Source organism: Schistocerca gregaria, chromosome 4 (assembly GCF_023897955.1).
Source record: "Schistocerca gregaria isolate iqSchGreg1 chromosome 4, iqSchGreg1.2, whole genome shotgun sequence".
Taxonomy (NCBI): Eukaryota; Metazoa; Arthropoda; class Insecta; order Orthoptera; family Acrididae; genus Schistocerca; species Schistocerca gregaria.
The window spans coordinates 656,749,221-656,776,869 of record NC_064923.1 but is presented as its reverse complement, the minus strand read 5'-3'; the positions used below and the strand labels follow the sequence as shown (position 1 = coordinate 656,776,869).

Genomic DNA, 27,649 nt, shown 5'->3' with positions numbered 1-27,649 from the left:
TAATTATCAGCCGTTTAACCCTTGAAAGAGTGCGGGCCTATGTACAGAGTGCGCCAAAAACAAAAAAGATTTTGTTACATTCCATTGTTTTACAGTTGCATGCCCATACATATTTCTTCATTACTGCTTCATCTAACACAGTGAGAAGTTGTGTTGACAGACATCCAAGTGAGCAGCAGTAATATAAAATAAACAGCAAGCTAGGTGAGAAAAAATTTACAATCTCTTCAAGAAAATTACCCAGATTCTGAGCTTGCAGCATAATCCCACACTGAGGTAGTTATTCGTGAAGTAATTAGTAATCAAATAAGCGGATGGCTGCGGCCTCATTCAGCTGCACTGTTTAGTGCTTCAAATGGGTCATTGGTGTGAGTTAACACTTGTTCACGACAACCAATTATTGTTTAATTAAACAGAGATTTAGGTCATATAATGTGAGTCTATTTTATTGTTACATGCATACAAAGTATGTCGCATGCTGCTTTTGTTACGAAAAATGGCACAATGACTCTAGGATTAAGTGACAAAAGTCTCTTTCAGGATAATATAAGTATCAATGAATCAGGAGGAAAAAGTTATGTACCATTGTTACTTAAAGTGTTAATATCACATATGTGATTTTTAAATTTTCTATTGTGACGTCTGGTGGGAATTCTGTATTGACAACATGCTAGTCTATTATTGTCAATACACAACAGAAGGAATGAGTTCATGGAAATAATACACAGAAAAAGCTAGATGGACACAAAAGAATAAAACATGAGATGTGTGAGAAAGGTAATAAGGCTGACTACACTGCGAGTGATCTGGCCACACTGTGGTGTTCTTCTTGTGTAGACCCATGTGTTTATCCATTCCAGATGCTCAGAGTTTCAGCTCTGTATAGCTATCACGTAATTTTTTAGGGCGTCGTCAGTGAAGTTGTGTTTTTGTTGTGTGTTACGAAAATGGAACTGCGGAATTTAAAGCACTGTTATGCAGCCAAGTTTTGGGGAATCCATGCATGATACCTTTGAAAAATCAATGAGAAACATTACTTTTATAGAGCACAGGTTTTTTGCTGTCACAAAATCATTTTTGGAAGGCTGAGAACATGAACCTTGGTCAGGGAATCCAAATTCAAAAACTGATGAAAATGTCGAACATGAGATCAGACCAACATTTAATGATAAGGATGGTGGGTGACCTTGTGACAAAGGAAGTTGGGATATTTTTGCTTCCCCTCTTGTTTTGCCATCTGCCTCCTTAAAATTCATTTCTTCACTTTTAACTAATTGCCACTGACATGCATGGGTGTAATCTGCATTTTCATAAAAGATAAAGATTGGCTCTCGGTTTTAAAGAATATAACACCAGGTCTGGTTTCGTGCTGAGTTTTATCTATGTGATTGATTTTCTAATTTATTTTGACTCTTCTTTGTTAATACTTTTGTTATAGGGTGAAATCTGTGATTGTTTCGTGACTTAAATTCTATTGTTGACTTATAAACAAATATGGGTTCTGTACTAATTATAAACATTTGGAGATGCAACTAATGGTATTCTTGAGGGATCTATTTAGCTCTATTCGAAAACATGTTAGTAAATTAATTAATTAATTAATTCCACAGTAATTAACGATTTTGTCAAAAGTATTGTTTGCATGGTGATATTTCTTAATTTCATCTTTAAGGCAAATAATTTGGCTTAACTCTTGTAGTAGAAGAAACTGTTAAGAAGAATGAATTTTTCGATGTATTCATTTAATTTAACAATCGAACAATGTGTAACAGGACCTGTTATTGTGAGGATATGTAAAGACCAAATTTTTGGGCTCGAGACAGTCAGTCCGCGGCAGAGTTTCAGACGGGAAACATGTAATGGTTAGGCCAACAACAATGCATCAACTTAACTGTGAAATAAGTGTAACACAGTTAGGCCGTGTGTTAAAACAATGACAGTGTCTGTTCCACATGTACCTTTTTATTCTTCAAGAACTGTGAACTATGTGGTTAGGCTCTTACTGCTCATAGATGTTCAACAGTAAACTATTGTAGCAGTACATGGATATTTGCCTGAGACCTATTAATGAGTCTTATCGAAAGTTAAACAATAGTTAACTGGCCATATTAAATGTGTATATTGGGGAGTGTGAAGAGTGAAAGTAAAGAACTGTGAAACGCAAATGTACACCTGTTGGCTACAACATTAAAGTAGTCAGTGTTGAACTTCCACCCCCATTTTTCAGGCAGTATACCAACGCAGTAGGTCAACACTGAAGACAGTCAATGAGGAGATAAAGCAGGTGAATGTCTAAACCTGTTAAACTTAAACACTTCCACCATACATTTCATTTTTACTAAAGATTTGCACATGCGAAAGGTTTGTGCCAATATAGTGTTGACAAACTTCACAACTAAGCGGGAGGACAATTGAAGAAGTGTGTATGGTGATCTTGAGAGGATTGCCAATGAACACAAATGGCCCAGTTGTGACATCACAGGTGATGAATCCTGGCTTGATGAGTATGATCCTGAGACAAAGCAGCAATGTGCAGAATAACACACTGCAACATCTCCAGGAGTGAATAAAGCTCAAATGAGCAAATCTAAGATCAAAACAGTGCTGATTTGCTTTTTTGACAGTTGGGGTATTGTGTATAAACAATTTGTTCTACAAAGGTGTCTTTGAAAGGGTGAATCAGATGAGACTGTACATTGCAGACAAGTGGAAGCTGCACCATGATAATGCATCATGTCACATGGTTACTTCCATCATGGAATTTTTGAACTCAAATGGCATTCCTGTGTTCCACAATCCCCCTATTCACCTGATCTGAGTCCTTGTGACTTTTTTTTCTTTTCCTGAAATTGAGAAAGTCTTCAAAAGACATCATTTTGGGAGTCTGGAGAACATTCAGAAGAATGTGTCTGACATGTTAAAGGCCATACGAGTTGAAATCTTTCAGCACTGCTACCAAGACTGGGAACAATGACTCCAACTGTGTGTAGCTACCAAAGGGAACTGTTGTGAAGGAGACAATATCGCTGTGTGAAAAAAATAATAACTTTGGTAGATAAAACAATCAGTCTCATTAAATTTTTACACAAACCATATTCTGTCACATACTATGATCATGTGGTGCTTAGTGGACAAGTTTCAGAATACAAATCGAGTTTTATGGGTTCAAGCCCCTGTCAGTCTGTGAATTTTGTTGCCACTTTTTGAAAATTTTGCCTCTGACAATGCCTTTGTGTGTTTTGTGTGTGTGTGTGTGTGTGTGGGGGGGGGGTCTGAAAATCCAAAATTGCACATTGGTTTGACTTGTATCAAATTATAGAACACTTCATGAAGCACTGGCATGTCAAACGCACATTTGCTGCCCTGTTTCTTTAAATATTACAGTACTACAAATTCTGGAATGGAAACAACAATTCAAAAAATGATCACAGGTATTGCTTTTTTGTGCATGCGTACACACACACACACACACACACACACACACACACACACACATTCATTGCAATACTGACCAAGTTGTGGCCGGGCCAGACAGTTGTGAGAAGGAGAATAAAGGACTGAGACAGTTGAAAGGGTATGATGATTGTTGCGGGCCATACTACTACTATTACTACTACGACTATTACGAGTAGCCCTTGTCATGATATTACTTATTAAATCAAGTACAAGTCCATTCCCTAATGAATTGGACTATGTAGGTTCTAATATAAGGACACCGATATTTAGGATTGTTCATTTGTCATCCACAAAATTCACAAAGTGCACAATATGCTGTGCACTGAAAAGTACTATTATAACTTTTCCGAATGAAGTTCTGGATTGTCTGCCAATTCCTGACTGGGATGCATGACTTTGTTTTTCAATCCATTGGTGGTTTGTTTATGGTAAGTGTTACTTGAATCATGAGATCTGTTTGCTAATGTAACACTTTTCCAGGATCACACAGTGCCACAACACACAATGAAATGCTAAGAATGTGGGCAGCTCCACACTGTTTCTCCATAGCCCATTGTTGGCAGTCAGTGATACATTTTCGTATTCTGTCAGCAGTTAGATATTATTTGACCTGCTGTCGCATATCTGCCATCAATAGTCAATATCTCAGCAGTGGCACAATGTAGATTAATTCACAAAACTAAAGAGATGGAGAGGAAGAGATATTTGTGGGTGGGGGGGGGGGGGGGTGGGGGGGGGAGCAGTCACCACTCAGTTAGTGTTGTATGGGAAATCACTGCAGAGGTAGTGGCAACGGCAACAGAGTGGGAGGTGGTAGGTGGTGGCCAGTGGTAGAGACTATTGAAGATTTAGATCAGAGGATCACCTGCACAGAAGGCTTAATACACAGTTCTTACCTGCACACATCAGGAGAGTTAGTGTTGAGAAATATTGTGGGTGGTGGATAGACTCCAGATGGCATGAGTATTGAGCATTTTTTAAAGTAGGTAGTGTTGCTATGTGCAGAATGTTCTGTTACTGTTTGGTGGATAGTTCTGGATAAAACATAAATTTCATTCTGAACATTATAAGAAGCAGAAATCTCCATACAACCCAAAACTTGAACAAATTCCTGCAGTTAATTAACATTGACATGAATGTTGTAGGAATGTTCTTGTAGAATGAAAGTACTTTTGGATTAAAGGAGTCACTTACCGAAAAGCAGAAAAGTGTTAAGTTGTCGAAAGGCACACACCAAAGAAAGAAAACTTGTCAGTTTTTGGAGTTATCCTGTGACAAACTAGAGCAAAATACCCACAATAATGGGTGAATGGATTGAGCAGGTTCTGCACCTTGGTCTGCCACAGGGATATAATTGCTGTGATGGGGTATTGGGAGTGGGAGTGGCGTAGGGATGGACTAGGGTGCTTTGTAGGTTGGGGACAACGGTACACCCCTTTAGGAGGGTTGGGAAGCGTCTTGGTGGGATGTCCATCATTTCAAGGCAAGATGAGAGATAGTCAAATCCCTGGATGATTTCAGGTGACAAGGAAGCCACTCCTTTGTAGCTGATGTTTGTGGGTTGTGGGAGGTTTGGGGATGTGTGAGGATATGGCACAGAAAAGCTGTTTGTGGGCTAGATTTGGAGGGTATAGCCTGTCTGTGAAGGCCTTTGTGAGGTCTTCAGTGTACTGGACAAGGTAGTTCTCCTCACTGCAGATATGTTTTCCATGGTTGGATAAGCCATATGGAAAGGTTTTTTTGGTGTGAAAAGGATGGCAGCTGTTGAAATGCAGGTACTGTTGGTGATCATTGGGTTTACTGTGGACAGAGATTTGCCATGAGAGAAGTGGAGGTCAATGTCTAGGATGGTGGTCCATTACATAGAAGAGGTCAATGTGAAGCGGATAGTGGGAAAGGCGTTGAGGTCGTGAAGGAGTATGGGTAGGGTGTCATGACTAGACCTCAGATTTTAGGTAAAAACCTATTTTGTACCTCATTAAATAAACGCAAATAAATTTTTTTATGACTGATGTTCCCTCATGGTCTTCCCAGCTAAGAATTACACAAATATTTTAATGGAAATTGTAATTTTATAGTACCTAAAATACCTAAGTTTAAGTTAGAACCTGATTGTACCTCATTTTTAAAAATCCTAAAAATACCTAATTTCATGTTAGGATCTGACTATCTCATTTTTAAAAATCCAGTCAAATAAAATTTGTGTGACTAAAAATACTCTTCAGGTAATTCAATGATAACTGATTTGTTTGCATGCGTGAATGCCAATTGTGAGTCAGACAATGACAGCATACGCTAGGCTGTTCCAGCCCGCCCTGCTTAGGGGAGTGTTGTCACTTGCTGTGAACTGTCAAATGGGCCGGCAGGGCACGGAGGAGCCTTGTGATTTGCCTCCGGCGCATTCCTGCTCCATCTGAATGGCCTGTTTAAAACACCTTCACTGCGTTCATTCAGTCGGGTCAACATGCTGCTTGGGTGTGTTGAAATATTTCACAGCGACAGTGTATTTGTGGAAAGTCAAGCATGCCGAAAGTGGCCAGCTCCAAATTATCTCTGATTCGTCAGTGGTTACAAGAATGTCTTGGTTTATCTACAGACAAAAGAGTTATTCACAGCAATGTTTGCAACAAAGGCGTAAGTAAAATTTTAACCTTTTATCTGCTGTGCCCACTCAGAGAACAGTGATGCCACTGTTTTTCCCAAGTTAACTTGGACGAGATACGCGCGAATGCAAAAATATTGTTTCTAAACCCTCAATGTAGGTTAATTTTGTGAAGTAGATCTTGTACATAGATTGTTCCACAAAGTATTTCTCATTTCTTTTTGTTTTTAGGTACGCTCTGAACAGGGGTCGCACTTAAGTCAGCATGTTGCTGGGATTAAACACCAGGCAAATTAAAAAAATGATTCAGATGTGAAACAAATGTTTGTAACTAAACCAGATGCAACAAACAAAAACAAATTTCGTCTTGACCTGTGTCGAGCCATTGTTGCAGCAAATATACCATTCATTGCAGCTGAAAATAGCCAATTCAAAAGTTTTCTAGAGAAATACTGTCACCACAGCATTCCATCAAAAACCACCCTGAGAAATAACTATTTAGATACTTTATATAAAAATACGTTAAGCAGGATAAGGGAAGATATAAGTGATTTATACGTGTGGATCTCTGTCAGTGAGACAACTGGCAGAAGTGTCTATATGTGGCTAATTTGATTGTTGGAAAGTTAGATCATGACACTCGCTCTGTGCCGCATATGATCTTCAGGAAGGAACTAAAAAAAGGCTAACCAGGAAACAATTGCTCGCTTGCTTAATAAAGCCCACAAATTACTTTTCCCCAACAGTCTAGATGAAAATAAACAACTTGTAATCTACACTGATGCAGCCGCATACACGATTGCTGCTGTTAAATTGTTGAAAGTAGTGTACCCAGCCCTGCTCCATATTATGTCTTGCCCATGCCATGAATTGTGTAGCTGAGCTGATAAGTCTCGATTTTCCACATGTAAATAAGCTAGTTTCAACCATCAAAAAGGTTTTTATTAAAGCACCTACAAGAATCCAGTTATTTCACGATTTGAAGATTTCTGCTTCTTATAAGGTTCAGAATGAAATTGATGTTTTATCCAGAACCATCCACCAAACAGTGACAGAACATTCTGCACACCGCAGCACCAACTACTTTAAAAGATGCTCAATACTCATGCCATCTGGAGCCTATCTACCACCCACAATGTGGAATATTACAGCATGTATTTGGAAGACATTAAGAACATTGTTCTTAAATTGCAGGAGGAGCCAGTGAGGTTTCTTCTAAAGGACCCAACAATTTCCAATGACATTGTGTACCTAAAATCTCATTATGCATCTTTGGTCCCTATTATTAAAGCTCTAGCTAGAGTGTCCAGGGAAACCAGTCTACATGCACAACAGAAAAAATCTTGGACCCCGATTCTATTGGTATGAAAGTTACTGAGAAACTAAAGATAGTACAAAAAAAAACAAAAAAAAAACACACCAGGTACATCAACAGAACATGAGTGTGTTGTCCCGTTGAGCCTAATACCGTCATTTAAATATGCTCCGGTAACATCTGTTGACGTGGAATGCTCATTCTCGGCATATAAGATGCTATTAACAGACAAGAGAAGCAGTTTCTTAATGGAAAATCTGGAGAATGTGTTAGGTATTTAATGTGACTGTAATTATGGACATGGATAGTAATATAATGTGGATTTTTGTCAACCTGTTTATCTTTCTAGACACTAAAATGTCAGATTTTGGTCACCTATTTTCTGATTTTTATAACCTATTTTTGTAAGTGATAGAACCTATTTTAGGTACCCTGGTGAAGGAAGTGGTTACTATCTTTGACATTGGAGGCTAGTTATCGGGCTGTTGGTTGGAGGTATTATTCACCAAGAATGGAATTTTTTTCAGTGAGAGCACAATAGCCAGCTACAATGGTGTTTGCAGGATTGTTGGGTGTGTGGATTTTGGGGAGCATGAAGGAGGTGGGTGTGCAGGACGTTGTTGGGGTGGGTAGGGAGGTAGACTCAGGCGAGAGTTTCTGGGTGGGGCCTATGGATTTCAGTAGGAATTGGAGCTTATGTTCGACTTCCAGGATGGGATCACTCTGGTAGAACAGTTAGAGGAGTCAGACAGTGGCAGAGGCCTCCCGTCAGGTAGTCATTGCGACTCATCGTGACATGTATGGAGTCGTTGTCTGCACGGAGGATGACTAGGTCTGGGTCTGCTTTCAGGTTGAGTATGGCAGACGTTTCTTCTGCCTAAAGGTTAGTGTTCTTAGGAAGGGACCTGGGGAAGTGGGGAAGGATGGTAAGGTGAAGTTGGAGGTAAGGAATTGTTGGAAATTGATAATATTTTCTCGGGCTTCCAGCCATGTCTAGTGGTTTAAAATCTATGAGCTATCAGCCAAGTTCTTGGCCATTGTCAAGTGGTGATTGTCGAATGATTGCTGCTGCTGTCCTTATATAGCCATGCTGTCCTCAGTGATTAGGTGGGAGCTGGGGGGAAGGGGGGGGGGGGCTGTAGTTGAATGATGTTACGAACTGGGAGAGGTGAAGTTCAGAGTTGGTATTAAGTTGGAGGCTGATGGCAAAGAAGTTTCTCCACTTTAGAAATTGGGAGTCTGTCCACATTAAATCCACTAACCACCAAAAGTACGTGCATTTTGACAGCTGTCATCCCTTCTGCACCAAGAAACCCCTCCTATAAAGCCTAACCACCCAAGAATGACATGTCTGCAGTGATTAAAATTCCCTTGCCCAGTTTGCTGAAGGCTTCACAGACAGCTAAATACCCTCCAAACCCAAAACTAGCCCACAAACAGACTTCCCATGTCCAACCCTCACACAACCCGGTCCTCCCAATCAGCTACAAAGGAGCACCCAGTCATCACCCACTATCATTCTGGACTGGAACAGCTGAAGTGCATCCTTCCCCAGGGCTTTGTTTCTCTCTCATCTTGCCCTGAAATGAGAGACATCCTATCCAAGATCCTTCCCACCTCTCTTAAAATGGTGTCCCATCACCCACCCAACCTAAACAGCATGCTAGTCCATCCTTATGCCACTCCCATTCCCGACTCCAAGCCACAGGATTATCCTACACCATCAAAGGCCAAGCCACTAATGAAAGCAGCCATGTCATATACCAAATCTGCAGCAAAAACTACACAGTTTGCTATGTTGACTACCAGCCAGCTGTCCACCAGGATGAACGGCCCCTGTCAAAGTGTTGGCAAGAACAAAGTTGACCATCTGGTTGCTCAACAAAGAGCTGAACACAACATGCTCAGTTTTAATAGATGCTTAACCTATCTGTATTCTTCCCTCCACCACCAGCTTCTTTCAGATATGCAGATGGGAGTTATCCTTACAACACATCCTCTGTTACTGTAATCATCCCGGTGTCAGTCTCAGGTACCTCACTGTCTCCACACCCTCCACCCAAAAGTTTCCCCTTCCATCATCCTGTCACCTCCCACGATGCACATCCCCATGTCATCTTCAACATGTGCTGCCTCCCACTGGCCACTACAAAAATGCTAGTCCATATACCTGGCATCTCTCCCTCCTGCATTCCAAAATGATATCATAGGCATGTTAATTCTGGTGGCAGCATTTAAGGGCATAGGTGTGTGTGTGTGTGTGTGTGTGTGTGTGTGTGTGTGTGTGTGTGTGTGTGTCTCTGGGGTTTTTTTTTTTTTTTTATATATATATATATATATATATATATATATATATATAGCTTAGGATAACTGTGAAAGCTGGCAAGTTTTCTTTTTTAATGTGTGCCTATCGACAACAAATGCTTTTACTTTTTAGTAAGTGGTGTCTTTTAATCAAAAAATATGAACATTGACATATATTAAAAACAAAGATTCCAAGACTTACCAAGCGGGAAAGTTAGAGATAGTGAAAGAATGTCTTAAGTACTGTGGTAGATCCAAGATGTACTGTAACAAAATTATGAAAATGAGTGTTGCTTCTCACCATATAACGGAGATGCTGAGTTGCAGATAGGCACAACAAAAAGACTGTCAGAAAGTGAGCTTTCAGCCAACTAGGCATTTGTTAGAAATACAGAAAACACACACACACACTCACGCAAACACATCTCACTCGATCACATTTTCTGACTGCTGAAGCCAGGCTGTATCCTATCTGACAAATAATGTTAGTACTTACGTTTTATTTTCTCTTTAGAACTGTAGTTAATGTACTTTTTTCAGTCCTGATTCACCTATAAAGGAAGAGGAAACTAACAAAAGTATTGATATTGATAGTCAGAAGCAAGCAGTAAAATCAGACAAGGGTGAAAACTGTAAAAATCTGAACTCTGATTCAGAAGCCATCATACATTCGTCAACCACAGGTGCAAATGGTGTACATGACAGTAATGACACTGTGTACGAAATATCTCTAAAGGATGATAGGTGAGTAATGGTAATTTGTACTAGGTTAAAATGAAACACATTCTTGCTCAGCTATTTAATAATCGAATTTCATGTTTTGTGCCTCAGATATGAATATAAGTTATTCTTTTGTCACTTTTTTTCTGTATACTACGTGTTATAACTTCAAGTTGAACAAATATATTTCAGGGAAGACGCAATACATGAAAGTAAACAGAGTAAGACGTGTGTACACTTTAACAGTCAAATCATAACTGAGTCCGAGTCTAGCAGCCGCTGGCTGGCTGCCCGCTTAGGTGGTGATGCTACTGCATGGCTGGCAGACAGTGCAGCATGTAGAGGACGCACTTTGAAAGATAAGCGAGTCACAACACTTCTCTCCCCTTTGAAGTTTTTGCACAGGTCTTGATGCAGGTGGCCTGTAGATTGCTAACATCCATAGGTGTTGTTTGACTGGCCGTAAAGTCTCGAGGAGGAGGCTTCCCGTACGGATGGAAGTGTCCCCGATGATAACGGGTCGAGATGACAGGAGACGTGGAGGTCAAATCTGCTGGGGCCCCATGCACCAATCTGTTCGTTGAAGCAAGTCCGATTGTTATAACATGGGCGATGTGTCTGCGTCCGTACAGCCGTTGCCGACACACGAGGCCGAAGCTGGTCTGAATGACGCACTGCAACACCCGTGTCCATCTGGATTTCATACAGGCATTGGCCACAGTGTCATAAGATGTGGCCAGGACTCCATTTTGGCTGCCTGCCATATCCCCGTACCCATATGAGGTAGTCGGCAGTGAACCGGCCAAACAAAGACACCCGCGGCCGTGAGGTGGAAGGCTGCAGAAGAAGAAGCATGTGGGGCTGTCGGCCATATAAGAGCTCAGAAGAAGTCAGGAGTTTCCTCATCTGAGCCTTAAATGTGTGGACCAGTTGTTCAGCCTCACTGTTTGACTGTGGATGGAACGGAGGGGCGGTGACGGGCACAAAAATCCGCAAAATCGGAAGAGGCAATTTGCAGACCATTATCAGTAACAAGAATAGAGGGAAGGCCTTCCAAAGAGAAAATGCGAGCTTGAGTATTGGTGGTTGCCGCGGTGGTAGGCGACGTGCAACGGACAATGAAAGGAAAGTTAGAGTAGGCGCAATAACGAGAAGCCAATAAGTACCTAAAAAAGGTCCCGCAAAGTCAGCATGAATACGCTCCCAGGGCTTCTCAGGCGAAGGCCACTGTGACAAAGATGACTTCAGGGCGGCGGCCTGTGACGCACAAGGGCCGCAGGCAGCGACTGTGTGCGATTTCGGAGCCGGTGCCGGGCCAGTACACATGACGGCGTGCCATAGATTTTGTGTGAGACACACCCCATTGCCCTTGGTGAAGGAGGCGCAAGACCGAAGCATGCAAAGACGCAGGTACCACAACACGCGGCGAAGCATTTTCGGTGGAAAGGAGGATAACACCATCCCTAGCCGTGAGGCGGTAATGCAAAGTGTAGTAGTTCCGCAATAAATCAGAGGTCTTAGTGGATGGACGATCTGGCCAACCCTTCTGAATACAGCGTAAAATCCAAGAGAGGGTAGGATCAGAACCCGTAGCAGCCGCCAGCCAGTCCCTGGTGATGGGGAATCCGTCCACAACCTGCTGCTCTGCAACATCCAGGTGGAAACACAAAAGTTCGTCCCTATCGAATGCGAGATCTGGACCCATGGGAAGGCTAGACAGTGCATCAGCATTCGCATGTTGAGACGTCTGCTGGAAATGAATCTCAAAATTGAAATGAGACAAGTAAAGAGCCCAATGCTGGAGGCGGCGTGCAGCCTTGTTGGGATGTGACATTGATGGATGAAACAAGGAAACAAGTGGTTTGTGATCCATAACAAGATGAAATTTGGATCCACAGAGAAAAACACCAAACTTATGAAGAGAGTAAATAATGGCCAAAGCTTCTTTTTCAATTTGAGAATACTTTTGTTGGCCATTCGTGAGTGTTTTGGAGACATAATCAATGGGTTGTTCAGAACCGTCAGAAAAACGGTGCGCAAGGACTGCACTGACCTCGTGTTGAGAGGCGTCCATGGCAAGAACAAGATATTGGCCAGGTCGATAAGTAGCCAGGCACGGGGCCTGTTTCAGCATAGTCTTCAATTTCTGGAAAGCCACATCGCATGACGCGGACCAGTGAAAAGGCATGTTTTTATGCAACAGGCAATGCAACGTCTGAGCCAGCTAAGCAGCAGATGGTAAAAACTTGTGATAGTATGCTACTTTCCCTAAGAAGACCTGCAGTTCCTTAACAGATGTAGGGCGAGGAAGGACATCGATTGCAGCGACAGTTTGCTGAAGCGGACAAATACCATCGCGAGAGAGTTGAAACCCCACGTACGTGATAGATGCCTGAAAAAATTGCGATTTCTGAAGATTACACTTAAGACCGGCAGTCTGTAAGACATGAAAAAGTGTGTGAAGATTTTGAAGATGTTTGTCAGTGGTGGAGCCAGTGGCAACAATGTCGTCCTGGTAATTTATACACCCAGGGACAGTGAGCAATAATTGTTCCAAGAATTGCTGAAAGAGAACAGGGGCACTGGCAACCCCGCATGGCAATCATTGATATTGATAGAGGCCGAAAGGCGTGTTAAGGACCAGAAACTGCCGGAAGCAGCGTCGAGAGGAAGTTGATGATAAGCTTCTGACAGGTCAAGTTTAGAAAAATACTGGCCTCCAGCAAGTTTAGTGAACAATTCTTCAGGTCGAGGCATAGGGTAAGTGTCATTGAGCATTTACAGTGGCTTTGAAATCATCACAGAGACGAATATCACCATTTGGCTTAGCAAGCAGCAGGAGAGGAAGTGACAGGAAGCAAGACTCCTGAAGCAGTGAGACGATCCAGCTCCCATTTGACTTGATCACGAAGGGCCACAGGAATGGGCCGGGCTCGAAAAAACTTAGGCCGAGCAGTGGGTTTGAGTGTGATATGAGCTTCAAAGTTGTTTGCGCGGCCTAACCCAGGAGAAAAAAAGGGACGAAAATGTCGTCGACAAGGAATCCAATTAAGCATAAGGAATAGCATCAGAGACGATATTGACAGTGTCATCTCTGGAGAACCCAAAAACGCGAAAGGTATTGAAACCAAAAAGATTCTCCGTGTTACTATGGTCGACCACAAATATGGGGACAGTGCGAACGACAGATTTGTAAGATACCTCAGCATCATATTGTTCCAAGAGAGAAATCTTCTGTTTATTGTAAGTCCGTAATTGTCTAGTGACAGGTGACAGGATTGGAGAACCCAACTGAAGATACGTCTGAGAATTGATGATAGTGGCAGCAGAACCAGTATCCACCTGCATGCGAATATCTCGACCAAGTATTTGGACAATGGGGAATAACTTCCCTGAAAGAGAAGATGCACAATTGACAGACAACACAGAATCAGAATGAGCGTCATGTTCATGAACATCATATATGTGTTGGGATTTGCAAATGGATGACACATGACCCTTTTTTGCATTTGTAACACATGGCGCAACATTGTGCACAATCTTCTCGCGAATGTTTCGTAAAACATCGCGGACATGAAGGAAGTTGCCATGGGTTTTGCTGCAGTTTCTTAGAGGTTTGTTTACGGTTAGGCCGAGGCTGCGCTTGGGAGCATACTGTGGCCACGTTGGCCAGCGGGGACACGCCACACGCTTCGTCAACATCCCACAGAGGTTGTATTTCCCCAACGTTGCCCCATGCCTCTATTTGCACTCCAGCAGCACGAGAAATTTCAAAAGACTGAGTGATGGATAGGACTTCATCTTGAGTCTGATTTGTCAACTGAAGGCCATGTTGCCTAACTTCTTTGTCGGGCGCCGATCGAATAATAGCATCCCCTACCGTGGAATTGGCGTAGGATTCTTTGTGAACTTCAGTAACAAATTGACACTTTCTACTGAGGCCGTGAAGTTCAGCAGCCCAAGCGTTATAGGTTGATTCGGTTGTTTTTGACAACGATAAGAGGCAACATGAGAGGCTACCACATGTGTTTGCTTTTGAAAATAGACGGACAAAAGTGAGAACATTTCAGCAAAGGAAAAGATGCAGGATCTTTCAAAGGAGCCATTTGCGACAACTGATACATTTGAGGAAAGGAACAGAGACTTGCATGTTTGTTCGTCCACGACATGAAATGCCAAGAAGTGCTGTCAATGATGTTTTTCGTAATCAGACCAGTCTTCTGCCATCTTGTCGTAAAGAGGAAAAGGAGGTAGAGTCAACGACGAGAGACGCCCCGCATTTGATGCCGCGACAAAATCACGAATCGCATTTGTGAGAAGCGTTTGCTGTTCTATGAGACCTTGCAATAGTTGCTCTAAAGTAGCCATGAAAACATGTGGGTCAATTATGGAAAAGAAAAATCACTATCTCGTCACCAATTGTTCTAACTTCAAGTTGAACAAATATATTTCAAGAAAGACGCAATACATGAAAGTCACAGATCAAGTAAACTGAGTAAGACGTGCCTACACTTTTTTAACAGTCAAATCATAACTGAGCCCGAGTCTAGCGGCCGCTGGCTGGCTGGCCGCTTAGGTGGCGCTGCTGCTGCATGGCTGGCAGACAGCGCCGCATGTAGAGGATGCGCGTAACTGCGCGGCGGCACTTTGAAAGATCGGCGAGTCACAACACTATGACCTCTCCTTTTAGGCCCAGAGCTGTAATGTACATGAGTGTTTTTCTTAAATTGTGGCTTCTCATGTAGACAGAGAGAAATAACAATCTTTTGAATGATAAAAACAGTTTTCTTCCACTTTTATTAGATTTATGTGACTTGTTGACTCTTCGGGGAAGTGTCAGACAACTATCCCAGAAGTCCATGGTTCAGTCCCCAAGTGATCTTACGATTTTTTTCTGTCACTTATCATTCTTTCACCTCTGGTAATTAAATGTTAATGTGAAAATATAATGTGAATTGGGGTTTAGAGTCCATGTTAAGCTGTAAGTTCACCTGTAATTATCTGGGTGCTCCAGTTCAAAGGCCAGAGGAAACTAGGGTTCTTACCGCCTCCAGTAATACCACCACTAGTAAAATAGTTCAGTGTTCAACCAACCTTTGGGTTATGAATAAACTTTTTTTTTTTTTTGCTTCATTAGATTTTTATCTTTTTTCCTGAATACTCCTTACAGAAAAAACATGTCACTATTATATGTTTAAACATAAGATACTGTATTTCTCTCAAATGTACATATTCATCACTGATGCCGATGCTTAAGTGTCAGTCGTTTTGTACATCAGAGCTGAGGAAGTGAAGATGACAGTTTGAAAGCAGAAGGATTTTGGCACAGACAGATAATGCATGTGTAAAAAAACTCTTAAGAGAAGTGAATAAGCAAACTCTCTAAAATGTTCCAGAATAAATCTTTCACTCTGCATCATATTGTGCAGTGTTTTTGAAACTTTCTGTCAGATTAAAATCGCTTGCTAGACCAAGAGGCAGATCCTTGATCTTGCCTTCTAGAGCCACTGCTCTTTTACTGATTAAGATTTCAGGCACAGCTATACAGGTTGTGGCTGTAGTCATGTCACTGTAAGAAGATCCCTGACAGCAGCATTGGGCTGGACATAGCAGCTTTGTTCGCCTACTGCAACCAGTCAAGTTATGTGATTTTGTAAATATCTCTGTGGCAGTGCCTCATTGTTGGTGGATCTTTATAGATGGCTGTTGTTTTCGCCCAAGCCATCGGCACTTCACAGCTGAAAGCTTGCAACAGTGCTTCCAGCTGTCAGGCATCAACTTACACTGACTTGACTTAAGTAGTCCTAGTTCTGCAAGGTATGCAGGAGAGCTTCTTTGATGTTTGGAAACTAGGAGAGAAATTACAGCAGACATAAAGTATTAATGTCAGGCTGTGAGTTATGGTTGGAAAGGTTAATCGGAAAGAGCATTTCATGCTAAGGACAAAATTCTGGTTTTGAATCCTGGTATAGCACACAGTTTCATTCTTCCAGGAAATTTCAATGTACAAAAATTATTGATATTGAACTCAAACTCCTGAAAACTTGTTTGTTTCAGTCAGTGTTGATGTGATGAACCCTCCCTTTCTTTTACAAATTTTCATCTCCCCATTTCTGTCTCCAGCTTCTCTCTTTGCCTCCTGAAGGAAAGATATGTAATTGACTTAAAAAAAAAAATATTAGGATTGATGTCTTTGTGGATGCACACATTTATGGATCTTTGGTTAACTGATGCACTATCTGCAGTCACATTGGTAGTGATCAATCCAAAGATTGATTTATGATAGCTCTCCACTCTTCTTATTTCTCTTCAGTTTTTCATAATTGTTGCCTCCTTTGTCTCTTATACTTTGCTCCAGATCGCACAATTGCTGCAGCCTTCTCTTTGTTTTCTTGTGGTTAGGATGTTTGTGGGTTAGTGTTTTTAAACAATGTGTTATGTGTCTAGAAAACCACTAAAGCTCGTTATTTGGTTACAGTGGATTTCAGTAGGCTTCAGCTTACACCCAATTTTTGAAAAACCACTTTCTATTTGTTGTAAATCCATGTTTTCTCTTTCACAGTTTTGTAGTACCATTACTCAGATGAATGTAGCTTCCTTTCTGTTTCAACTTTCAAAGCATCATTGTTAATTTCTTGGCTGCTGTATAGGAATATTTAAGAAAAATTGTTGGAGATCAAATGAACAATTCTAATTCACTCCTCTGTTCTATTTTTCATTATTTTCTGTAAGTTAATGTTGCTTAACTATTCATGACTGTCATATTCCTTATACATGTACGTTAATCAGCCTCCTCCAGGAATTTATTTACAGTATTAATTCTTATCTTTAATTTGCTCTTCTTCTATCACAGGCCACCATATTTGTTTTAGCTGTATTTAAGTTTCAAAATGCATTTTTTTAGCTTGATTGTGTCATCCATTTTGGTTTCCTCAACAAGAACAGGAGCATCATTAACATCTCTCAAGATAGCTATTCTTTTATCACTAGCATTTATTCTGTTGTGATGTCTTCAGTGATTTTGATTGGACTTACAAAAGATACAAATTAAAGGTGATAAGTAATAGCAAATGGGCTTGTCATATGCATTAATGAATCTGTATCTCCATTTATACAGTTTTTCTACCAGTAATAATAGCTGTCTCATTTTTATACCAGTTCCATATAACTCTACCATTTTTCAGTTAAATCAAATTGTATGTTAAAAGATTAGATTATTCAGTTTCCAGATAAAGCATAGAAACTTATAAAAGTTATTTGTGCTAATTGTCTTCTCTGTGTCCTTTTTTGGCCCTTTTCTGCACATGGGGCAGTTATGAGACTAAGATACTGAATACATGCAGAACAGTTAATTTAAACAATGGCACCACAACAAGGGAGCTACTTTGTATTGCAGGACACAACCTAAGCATATATTAAAATCCATGAACAGCATCACACTAAAAAATAAATTACAATAGCAGAGCTTTATTTTTGTTCAGCAGTTGGTGTACTCATTCATAATGATAAAACAATGGTTTGAGTCCTTGCTGATGTCCCAACAAGCTGTTAAGAAGTGTAAGGTCCAAAGTCTGATCTACCCTGTCATAAGTGTTGCCTGACCTATCTGACCTATTGAACTGGAACCCAGATCCTCAGCGATAATTCTAATAGAGAGAGAGAGAGAGAGAGGGGGGGGGGGGGGGGAAGCTAGTATATAATATCTGATATTAGTGTTTCATACTTAATTGACATATTTTTCTCAAATGAAAACTGAATTGATCTCAAAGACACCACATTTATTTCCTTTTCCCTTATTTTTTGTATCCAAGACTGTTTTATTGAAATGTGATTCTGACCAGGTTTCGTGAAGATTTCGAGCCTGTGGTAGCGTCTTGTCAGTGCCTTTGCTGCAAAAAGCACACAAGAGCCTACATACATCATCTATTAATGACCAATGAGCTGCTTGCACCAGTACTGTTATCAGTGTGAGTATCATCTTACTCATTAGTTAATGTTTTCTGTACATTGCACTTTGGATGGTAAGATTCTGTATTATCTGCCTGCTGACGAGTGTTCAGGTCCCTATGATCTGCTCTCTTAGGAACTCAAATTGATCCCAAGGTTTCCATATTCCCCTGTAATATTTTCAAGGAAAGCAGCACAAGATGTATAAAAATTTATCATATTTATGAGAAACTACAGGTATATACTGGATGTGGTAAAAATCTTACATCAGCTAAATAACAGAGCTCCACATGCACCATTCACTGAAATTTGAAATGATTATAAATGTAGAAGAAATAATTGGCTCAGAGAGCTATCTCCTTTTATAATTATTACAAATTTCAGTGAATGGTACACATGGGGTTTGTTATTTAGTTGGTGTAAGATTTTTACACCATCTGGTGTATACCTGTAGTTTCTTATAAGTATGATAATTTTTTGTAATAATGCAGATGCTATCTGTATATATGTTGGTGCAAAAACTACTATCACTCAATAAAAGTGGTTCCATTGAAGTGAAATAATAATAATAATAATAATTATTATTATTATTATCATTATTATCATCATCATCTTTCCTTTCTCAGACATTATGTCTGGTTAAAAATGGAAAGTGACATGGACTTTGATCAAGTGTGACTTCCTTTTAACTATACAGTATATGTTACATTGCATGTAGGAACTTTCGGGTAATTGAACATGTATAAATAATTACAGATTTCTGTAGCTGTATATGTATGTTTGGATGTAGCTGTATTGCATTGATGTACTGGTGAATATGGTGTGGTATGACTCCTGTAGTTGATAGCATAATTGGTATAATGTCAACTTTATCCTGATGCCACATGTCCTTGACTTCCTCAGCCCATTGGATGTATTTTTCAATTTTGTCTCCTGTTACTTTCTGTATATTTGTTGTATTGGGTATGGATATTTCGATTAGTTGTGTAAATTTCTTCTTTTTATTGGTGAGTATGATGTCAGGTTTGTTATGTGGTGTTGTTTTATCTGTTATAATGGTTCTGTTCCAGTATAATTTGTAGTCATCATTCTCGAGTACATTTTGTGGTGCATACTTGTATGTGGGATCGTGGTGTTTTATTAGTTTATGTTGTATGGCAAGTTGTTGATGTATTATTTTTGCTACATTGTCATGTCTTCTGGTGTAGTCTGTATTTTCTAGTATTGTACATCCGCTTGTGATGTGATCTACTGTTTCTATTTGTTGTTTGCAAAGTCTGCATATATCTGTTGTGGTATATATGCCTGCTGTAATATCTGGTGTTTATTGTTTGATCCTGTATTGCAATTGTGAATCCTTCCATCTCACTGTATATATTGCCTTTTCTTAGCCATTATTATTATTATTATTATTATTATTATTATTATTATTATTATGAGACTGGCTGTTCTTGCGTGTCTTTTTAACATTTACAAAAAAATACTTCTATTCAGTAGGTGGTAGCATTAGACACATGAGGAAGACACTGCAAATCATTGGAATGTTTAAAGAAAATGTGATTTTATTTTACAAATTATACTTCCAGATAACAATATTATGAGAAGGAAAGTTGCCACTCACCATATAGCGGAGATGCTGGCAGTGTGGTTTCAGTTGCCTGAGACTACAGTCGTGTGTGTGAGTTGGATTTGCAAGAGTGTGTGTGTGTGTGTGCGCGCGCGCGTGCATATGTGTGTCTATTGTTGAAAAAGGCCATTGGCCGAAAGCTTTAAATGTGAAAATCTTTTTGCTGTGCCTATCGCGACTCAGTATCTCTGCTATATGGTGAGTGGCAACTTTCCGTCTCATAATATTGTTACATTCCATCCTGGATTTTCCATTGTTTGATACTTCCAGGTAATGTTCATTTGATGCTGTGCTCCAGTTCCAATGACTTTTCCACTGCCAGAAAACTACTGAAGATTTTCTTCAAATTTTCCCAAATTAACAAAATAGTGATCTATTAGCTAAAAACAAATACAAATTTATAGTCATAGAAGATAACAAGATCCTTAAATAAATGCTCATATTTGACACTAAAGGTAGTGACATCATAAGCATTCCTAGTAGCATATATCTGCTTGTAAATGGTGGGTTCTAAGTATAGTTGGTGAATTAGATGCAAAGGCATCCTGAGAGTCGTCTTTGATGTGTCTAGTGCGAGCCATAGGGTCAGGGATAAAAAAATGTCAGTAGGGGCAAGGTTCAGAGAATATGGTGGATGAAAAATCGCAGATGTTGTTTTCTGCCAAAACTGTTGAATTTGTAGATCTGTGTTGGACAAGATGATGATGTCTTGAAGCAGGCAATTCCCACTTGGCCATGGAACTAAGGCTCTAACTGTGTCACATACCTTTTTTAACAATTTTTCATAACATCCTGGTAAAAGCTCTGGTTCATTCTCTTGTAGTAAATATCTTAACACAATTTTCTTCAAACAAACAAATGAACACCTTCTCCATGTTTTCTTTCATATTGTGTCCCTTTTTTGAGATTGATGACAAAATGTTTGTATTGACTTCTATTCGGGCACCAGCAGTCATAAATTCAGAAAGAACTTCCATGTCATTTTGGAGTTGGTCTTTCGGATTATATCATTTAGCAGTATTATTATTTTGAACTTCTTTCATCAACTGCAGCAAAAATTTCACAGTATCATATTTTATGTTCAGTTAATGTGACAAAAATGCACTGGCTTCTGCTCCACAAAACAGTTAGTCAACTCAAAAATCTCATAAAACTTTTGCCACAATATTGTCGGCAGCACTTTTAATTCACGTAGGTTCATGATTTAGTAGATCAACCAGCTTGAGTTTAGTCTTAAAAGTGACATATCCTTATGTTTTGTTTTGTTTGTGTTATGTAAATGATACTTTCAGTGGTTAAATGGTAAAGTCACCTAGGCTAGGGAGACCCAGAAGAACAGGACTAGAGTGAAATTAAGTAACTTGTTAGCAACAAAAAATTGTTCTGAAAGTGTTACACTGTAAATTACTTAAGAAGCAAGCACCTGGCAGAGTGAACGTACATGTGAAGACAAAAAAGAAATTTGGGAAAACGTGGAAGTAGTAAACAGGAAGAAGAAACAAAATGCAAAAAGATAAGTTCTGATATAATACAAATTGAAGGTAAGAAAAAATAAGTGAACGAGAATCCGTGTACTGTCTGTGCCATTAATATGATTTTAAAAACATTCTCATTGGATCAACACCACTGTTCAGCAAACATCTTCTTGCATGATTTTTCACTCTGTGAAGTTTGGAAGGTAGGAGATGAGGTATTCTGCTGTGATGGCAGGTCATGTTTTGTGCTTCTTACATTACTCATTTGGTAGAGTACAATCAGTAAAAAGCAATGGTCACAGATTTGTGTCCGTCTGGCACACAGTTTTGACTGCCAGGAAGTTTCATCTCTCTGCTGTTGTGACACCACATACACTGAAGGCCATGAACTGCTGCTTGCAACATAGGAATTACCAAACCACTATTTGGGGGAGGAGGATGCATTCGGCAAATGTTTCAAATTGTCTGTCTGTTCCTGGGGCATGGTGCAGAAACAAAAATATTCTGATGTGACGAGGTGACTGGTAACATATCAAGTTAATCCATTTAGAATAGTAATTATATTATGCTTTCTTTCATTTGCCATTTTTTGACATTTTCACTTTTTTTTACTAAAAATGTTTTAACTGTGTTTTTTCAGGCACAATATGCACCACTACTTGGCGTTTTTCAGAAGCATAAGAACTGCTGTTACAAAAGGAGACCTTGAATTGCTAAGAAATAACATAAAGTTAAAAATGTAAACTGGCATTTCCATGAAGTAACTGTTCCTATTTTTATACGTTATAAAAAGTGACACCAAATTTGTACAATAATTTTAGTACATCACTCTTTTCTTAAGTTGTAACTATATTATAATGAAACATCACATTTTTATGTTCCTCTGTTTTAAATTATTGTATTACACTTACTTAATAGTGGTCATGGTGGTCTAGGCATTAGACACTTTGGCCCTGGAGTTCTCGGATTTGATTACAGGTAGAAGTGGGGATTTTTCCTGATTCTAGTCCTTCCAGGATGGCCCTAGGTCCACCAAGCCTGCTATCAAATGAGTACAGGGGTTCTTTCTTGGGGGTAAAAGGTGGCCAAGGCAATGAGCCTGGGGCCCTTCCCCTCCTAGTGCCGTGGCAGAGAAATTCTGAATTCTGCTGCAGTTAGGCCAGTAGCTGGGTGACGGGCATGTGTCACAGACTTGATCTTTATTATACTTAATTGCAAACATTCCTATGTAATTACAATAATGTAAGATTGGTTGCATCTAAAATGTTTCAGCAATTGTACACTATTTTATTAAAACAATTTTGTACTGAAGCACTGACCATAAAGTTATAAGCTGAAGAATGATTGCAACCGATTATTGATTTTGTGGTTTATGCACAGTTTACGAGTTAGGTATTGATGTGATTTGAAAGTAACAGTATTACAAACACAAGAAATGTATGAGACATTTGTGTTGTTAGTATGGGCCTGTTCTCTCCACTGATGTGAAGACAAAAGTCAGACCGATTATAATTTAATTGTAATATCACCAAAATACAAACCATTGAAAAATGAAGACAAGTGCATAAATTCCTTATACCATTTTTGTAACAGTCACTTATGTTGTATACTCTGATTAAAATTACCTTGTGACTGACAGATTGTAATTGTGGGGGGCAGTGTTGCCGGCATGCTGCCAGCAACACATCACAAGGTGCTGCATGTACCTACAGAGCAGGCAACACAGCAAGCATGTGGCGCTCGAGAAAGAACTACAATTGGATCTCGGCTTGCCCTCTTCAAGTCGACTCGCCGAAATGTCAATCGAACAGTAATTTTAATTGGAGTATAAACAGAATAAGTAAATTAGTTTGGCTTTTCGTGAGCATTATGTTGTACTTAAAAAAGAGCACTAAAATCATTTATTTGATGAACATTGTGTGTGTGTGTGTGTGTGTGTGTGTGTGTGTGTGTGTGTGTGTGTGTAGTGGTTCAGGAAGACAAGCTACAGTAAAGGTGAATAGTACATTTGAGAAATAACTAGATCAAGTGCACTGTTAGCAGACCCTCAAAAATTTATAGTGCAGGCATATTCTTCTACAACATACACCGATGAGCCGAAACTTTATGACCACATGCTCAGTAACTTGTTTATCCATTTTTGTAACAACATACATCCTTGATTCTGCAAATCAGGGTCCAACTGTGGGTAGGCATGTTGAGGTATGTGGCATCACACAGATTATGTATTTCACGTAAATAACAGGCTGCTGATTTGTGTGTGCAATGGTGGTGCCTAACATCGACCAAATAGGCCCCGTAGGATTTACATCAGATGAATTTAGTCACCAAGACATCAGTGTGAGCTCAACTGTAATGCTCTCCAAACCACTGTAGAAAGGTTATGGCTCCAAGACATGAACAGTTATACTGATGAAAGATGACATCACGGTTGGGAAAGACATCAAGCATGAAGGGATATCAGTGGTTTGCAGCTGTCAGCGTGTCTTCAATTACTACCATAGGTCCCATTCAAGTGCAGGAGAATGTCTCCCATGCTCCCACCATGGCACAGTGCATGTTTTGAGCTGCTGTTTCACTTTGATGATGGCGTTTGTGGAGATTACCATCAACCTAGTATAGTAAAAATGTGATTCACCTGAAGAGTCGACATGTTTCCATTGATTGATGGTTGAATCCTGATGGTCCCATGCCCAGTGCAATCATAATTGATGATGCCGTTGGTTCAACATGTGAAATATAGGGCTGGTCTACTGTGGAGTTCCTTGTTCAACAGTGTATGAGGAGCAGTGTACTCCAAAACATATATGCATGCACCAGCATTGTGATCTTTCAGCAGAGATGCCACAGATCAATTTACAGAGTGGACAAGCCTCTGAACCCCATGTTCTGTAAAGAGTTATGGACGTTCAATCATTTAGCCCCTAGCGTTAGTTTCACTGTCCTTCTACCTCTTTCTGTAGATGTTCATGACAGTAGCATGTGAAAGTTCGACCAGCTTTGCCATTTTCGAGATACTTGTTCACAAACTCTGCGTAGTAAAAATCTGTCCTTTGTCAAAGTCTCTCGTCTCAAAGGATTTCCCCATTTGCAGCTCATGTCTCCGCTTGGGTGATCCCCTGTCCATGTCTGTTCTGGTAGTAGAATATTTCGTATATGCAGATGGGTTGATTCTAGGTAAAATTCCAATCTCATTTTTGCTTTCTGTTATTGTAAAAGTAATAATTATATGTTCATTGCCTTATGAAGTTGAATATGATTCTATATTAGCCTCTTCTCTTTTAGTGTATTCTACCAACTAACATGAGTGGTTCATTTCGTTATGGACAAGACCAAATTTTTAAAATGCATACAACCTCATTGTCATGTTCTTATGTAGACAAAGTGATTTCAGATGTTTTGTCTCCTGTATAAATTACTTCATCAGTATATATGTTCTTTTGTTTTTCACTCTATGCAAGAATTCTGATTAATTATTTCCTCTGGGTAAACAATGATTTTCCAATCATGTGTAAGTGAAACATTTTCAGTTGAAGATGACAGCTGCAAAATGTTTAAAAAATATTGAAAGAAGCCAACTACTCATAAATATGCACAAAAAGCAGTACACGAGGAATAAAGCCTTATACATGCATTAATGAACAGAATAAAGAAATCTTAAAATTATTCACAAATTCATAGCCATTCACAAAAAGTAAGGTAGATTTATTTAATTTTATTTAATCATGTTGTGATTTTATACAATATACATATGAATGGGCAAGTGATATACAATATGCCCGGTGAGGTAGAGAAAGTGTCTCAATTACACGTATATAAGTACATTAAAGGAGCTTTTATTTTAGGGTAATCCATTTTGCCAAATGAAATTCTTGGGCATTCAACTTGTGTCCATTACATTTATATTATGTTGTATATTTATTACATTTTTATTTCACATGTTCATTCAGATGTGTCTGTTTTTTGTTGTCTATGTGCCCACTGTATTAGAGTTCTGTAACTGCATCTTCAGAGACTCATATGATCATCAAATTAATTATTTATGGAATACAGCAATATTTATTTGCTTGCTGTATTCCATAGATGACTAATTGGACAGTCATATGTATGTCTGAAGATGAAATAATATATCTCTGCAATGGATAACATATTGTGCACATAAAAAGCAAAAATAATGTCAGCTGACTGGAATATGTCAAACATATATTATTAAACTTAATGACACAGTAGAGCAATGTGGTATTAAAATGTTGGCAATGCCTAAAAAGAAATTTTCTACACCAATGACAAAACCACATGAAACCTAAAGTTTCGTTCTGCCTATAAATCAATAAGGTCATATGGTGGCATGTACTGCCGTGAATTTCTTGGACTGTAACCCACTGAAATGCAGTGAAGATGGCTATTTATAGCTGAAATTTGGATATGCAAGAATAACAAAAACTAACGCAATTGTGGCTTAATTTCTGTGTTCCTGTGCTCCCTTAAAACCTAAAGGAGCCTAACCATTTGCAGTGTCATTCTGAGTTTAGAGACCTGACCAGGAGTCAACAATTTCTTGCACTCCTCAACATACTTCCTTCCAAGGAACCTTGAAGACTTTGTAATGAGTGGGTGATAAGTGATATAAGGATTCTTGAAACTTGTAAGCCATTTGCAAATTTTCATTAAGTTATCATTAGTTTCTTGGCATGCATGCACATTGTTTGTCATCTGTCACATTGCCCACATCATATTCACTGCACAGCCACTCGGCACATCTGTTTCAGTTGTCTACATTTTCACTGAATTGTGGTGTGATTATTAAACATTGTAATCTTTAAAGTCTAATATGTGTGAAGATGTAAATAACTGAGGAGTGAAGCAGACTACTCACCAAATAGAGGCATTGAGTCATTGACAGGCACGCAAAAAGGATGAGTGAATATATGCAAGTTGATTTACAACATCAGTATGGATAATGATGTACACAGGAAGCTAACACTGAATTTTATCTTTATATGAATATAACCTTCCGCCCATGAACCATGGACCTTGCCGTTGGTGGGGAGGCTTGCGTGCCTCAGCGATACAGATAGCCATACCGTAGGTGCAACCACAACGGAGGGGTATCTGTTGAGAGGCCAGACAAACGTGTGGTTCCTGAAGAGGGGCAGCAGCCTTTTCAGTAGTTGCAAGGGCAACAGTCTGGATGATTGACTGATCTGGCCTTGCAACAATAACCAAAATGGCCTTACTGTGCTGGTACTGCGAACGGCTGAAATCAAGGGGAAACTACGGCCGTAATTTTTCCCGAGGGCATGCAGCTTTACTGTATGATTAAATAATGGCGTCCTCTTGGGTGAAATATTCCGGAGGTAAAATAGTCCCCCATTCGGATCTCCGGGCGGGGACTACTCAAGAGGATGTCCTTATCAGCAGAAAGAAAACTGGCGTTCTACTGATCGGAGTGTGGAATGTCAGGTCCCTTAATCGGGCAGGTAGGTTAGAAAATTTAAAAAGGGAAATGGATATGTTAAAGTTAGATATAGTGGGAATTTGTGAAGTTCGGTGGCAGGAGGAACAAGATTTCTGGTCAGGTGACTACAGGGTTATAAACACAAAATCAAATAGGGGTAATGCAGGAGTAGGTTTAATAATGAATAGGAAAATAGGAATGCGGGTAAGCTACTACAAACAGCGTAGTGAACGCATTATTGTGGCCAAGATAGATACGAAGCCCACACCTACTACAGTAGTAAAAGTTTATATGCCAATTAGCTCTGCAGATGACGAAGAACTTGAAGAAATGTATGATGAAATAAAAGAAATTATTCAGATAGTGAAGGGTGATGAAAATTTAATAGTCATGGATGACTGGAATTCGGCAGTAGGAAAAGGGAAAGAAGGAAACGTAGTAGGTGAATATGGATTGGGACTAAGAAATGAAAGAGGAAGCCGCCTGGTAGAATTTTGCACAGAGCACAACTTAATCATACATGGAAGAACCCTGGAGATACTAAAAGGTATCAGATAGATTATATAATGGTAAGACAGAGATTTAGGAACCAGGTTTTAAATTGTAAGACATTTCCAGGGGCAGATCTGGACTCTGATCACAATCTATTGGTTATGACCTGTAGATTAAAACTGAAGAAACTGCAAAAAGGTGGAAATTTAAGGAGATGGCACCTGGATAAACTGAAAGAACCAGAGGTTGTACA

The 27,649-nt window shown here is 39.6% G+C and overlaps 1 protein-coding gene across 2 annotated transcripts in view; it reads left to right on the top strand.

Moving 5' to 3' along the window:
- The window catches only part of LOC126365846 (queuine tRNA-ribosyltransferase accessory subunit 2-like), a 97,182-nt gene extending 72,163 nt beyond the window's left edge, over positions 1-25,019 (top strand). For both annotated transcript variants that reach the window (XM_050008488.1, XM_050008487.1), the window contains exons 7-9: positions 10,218-10,421; positions 18,239-18,364; positions 22,087-25,019. In XM_050008488.1, coding sequence (XP_049864445.1) covers positions 10,218-10,421; positions 18,239-18,364; positions 22,087-22,189 — 433 coding nt within the window. In that variant the 3' untranslated portion in view covers positions 22,190-25,019. The remainder of the gene's footprint in view (positions 1-10,217; positions 10,422-18,238; positions 18,365-22,086) is intronic.
- Positions 25,020-27,649: the final 2,630 nt, after the last annotated feature.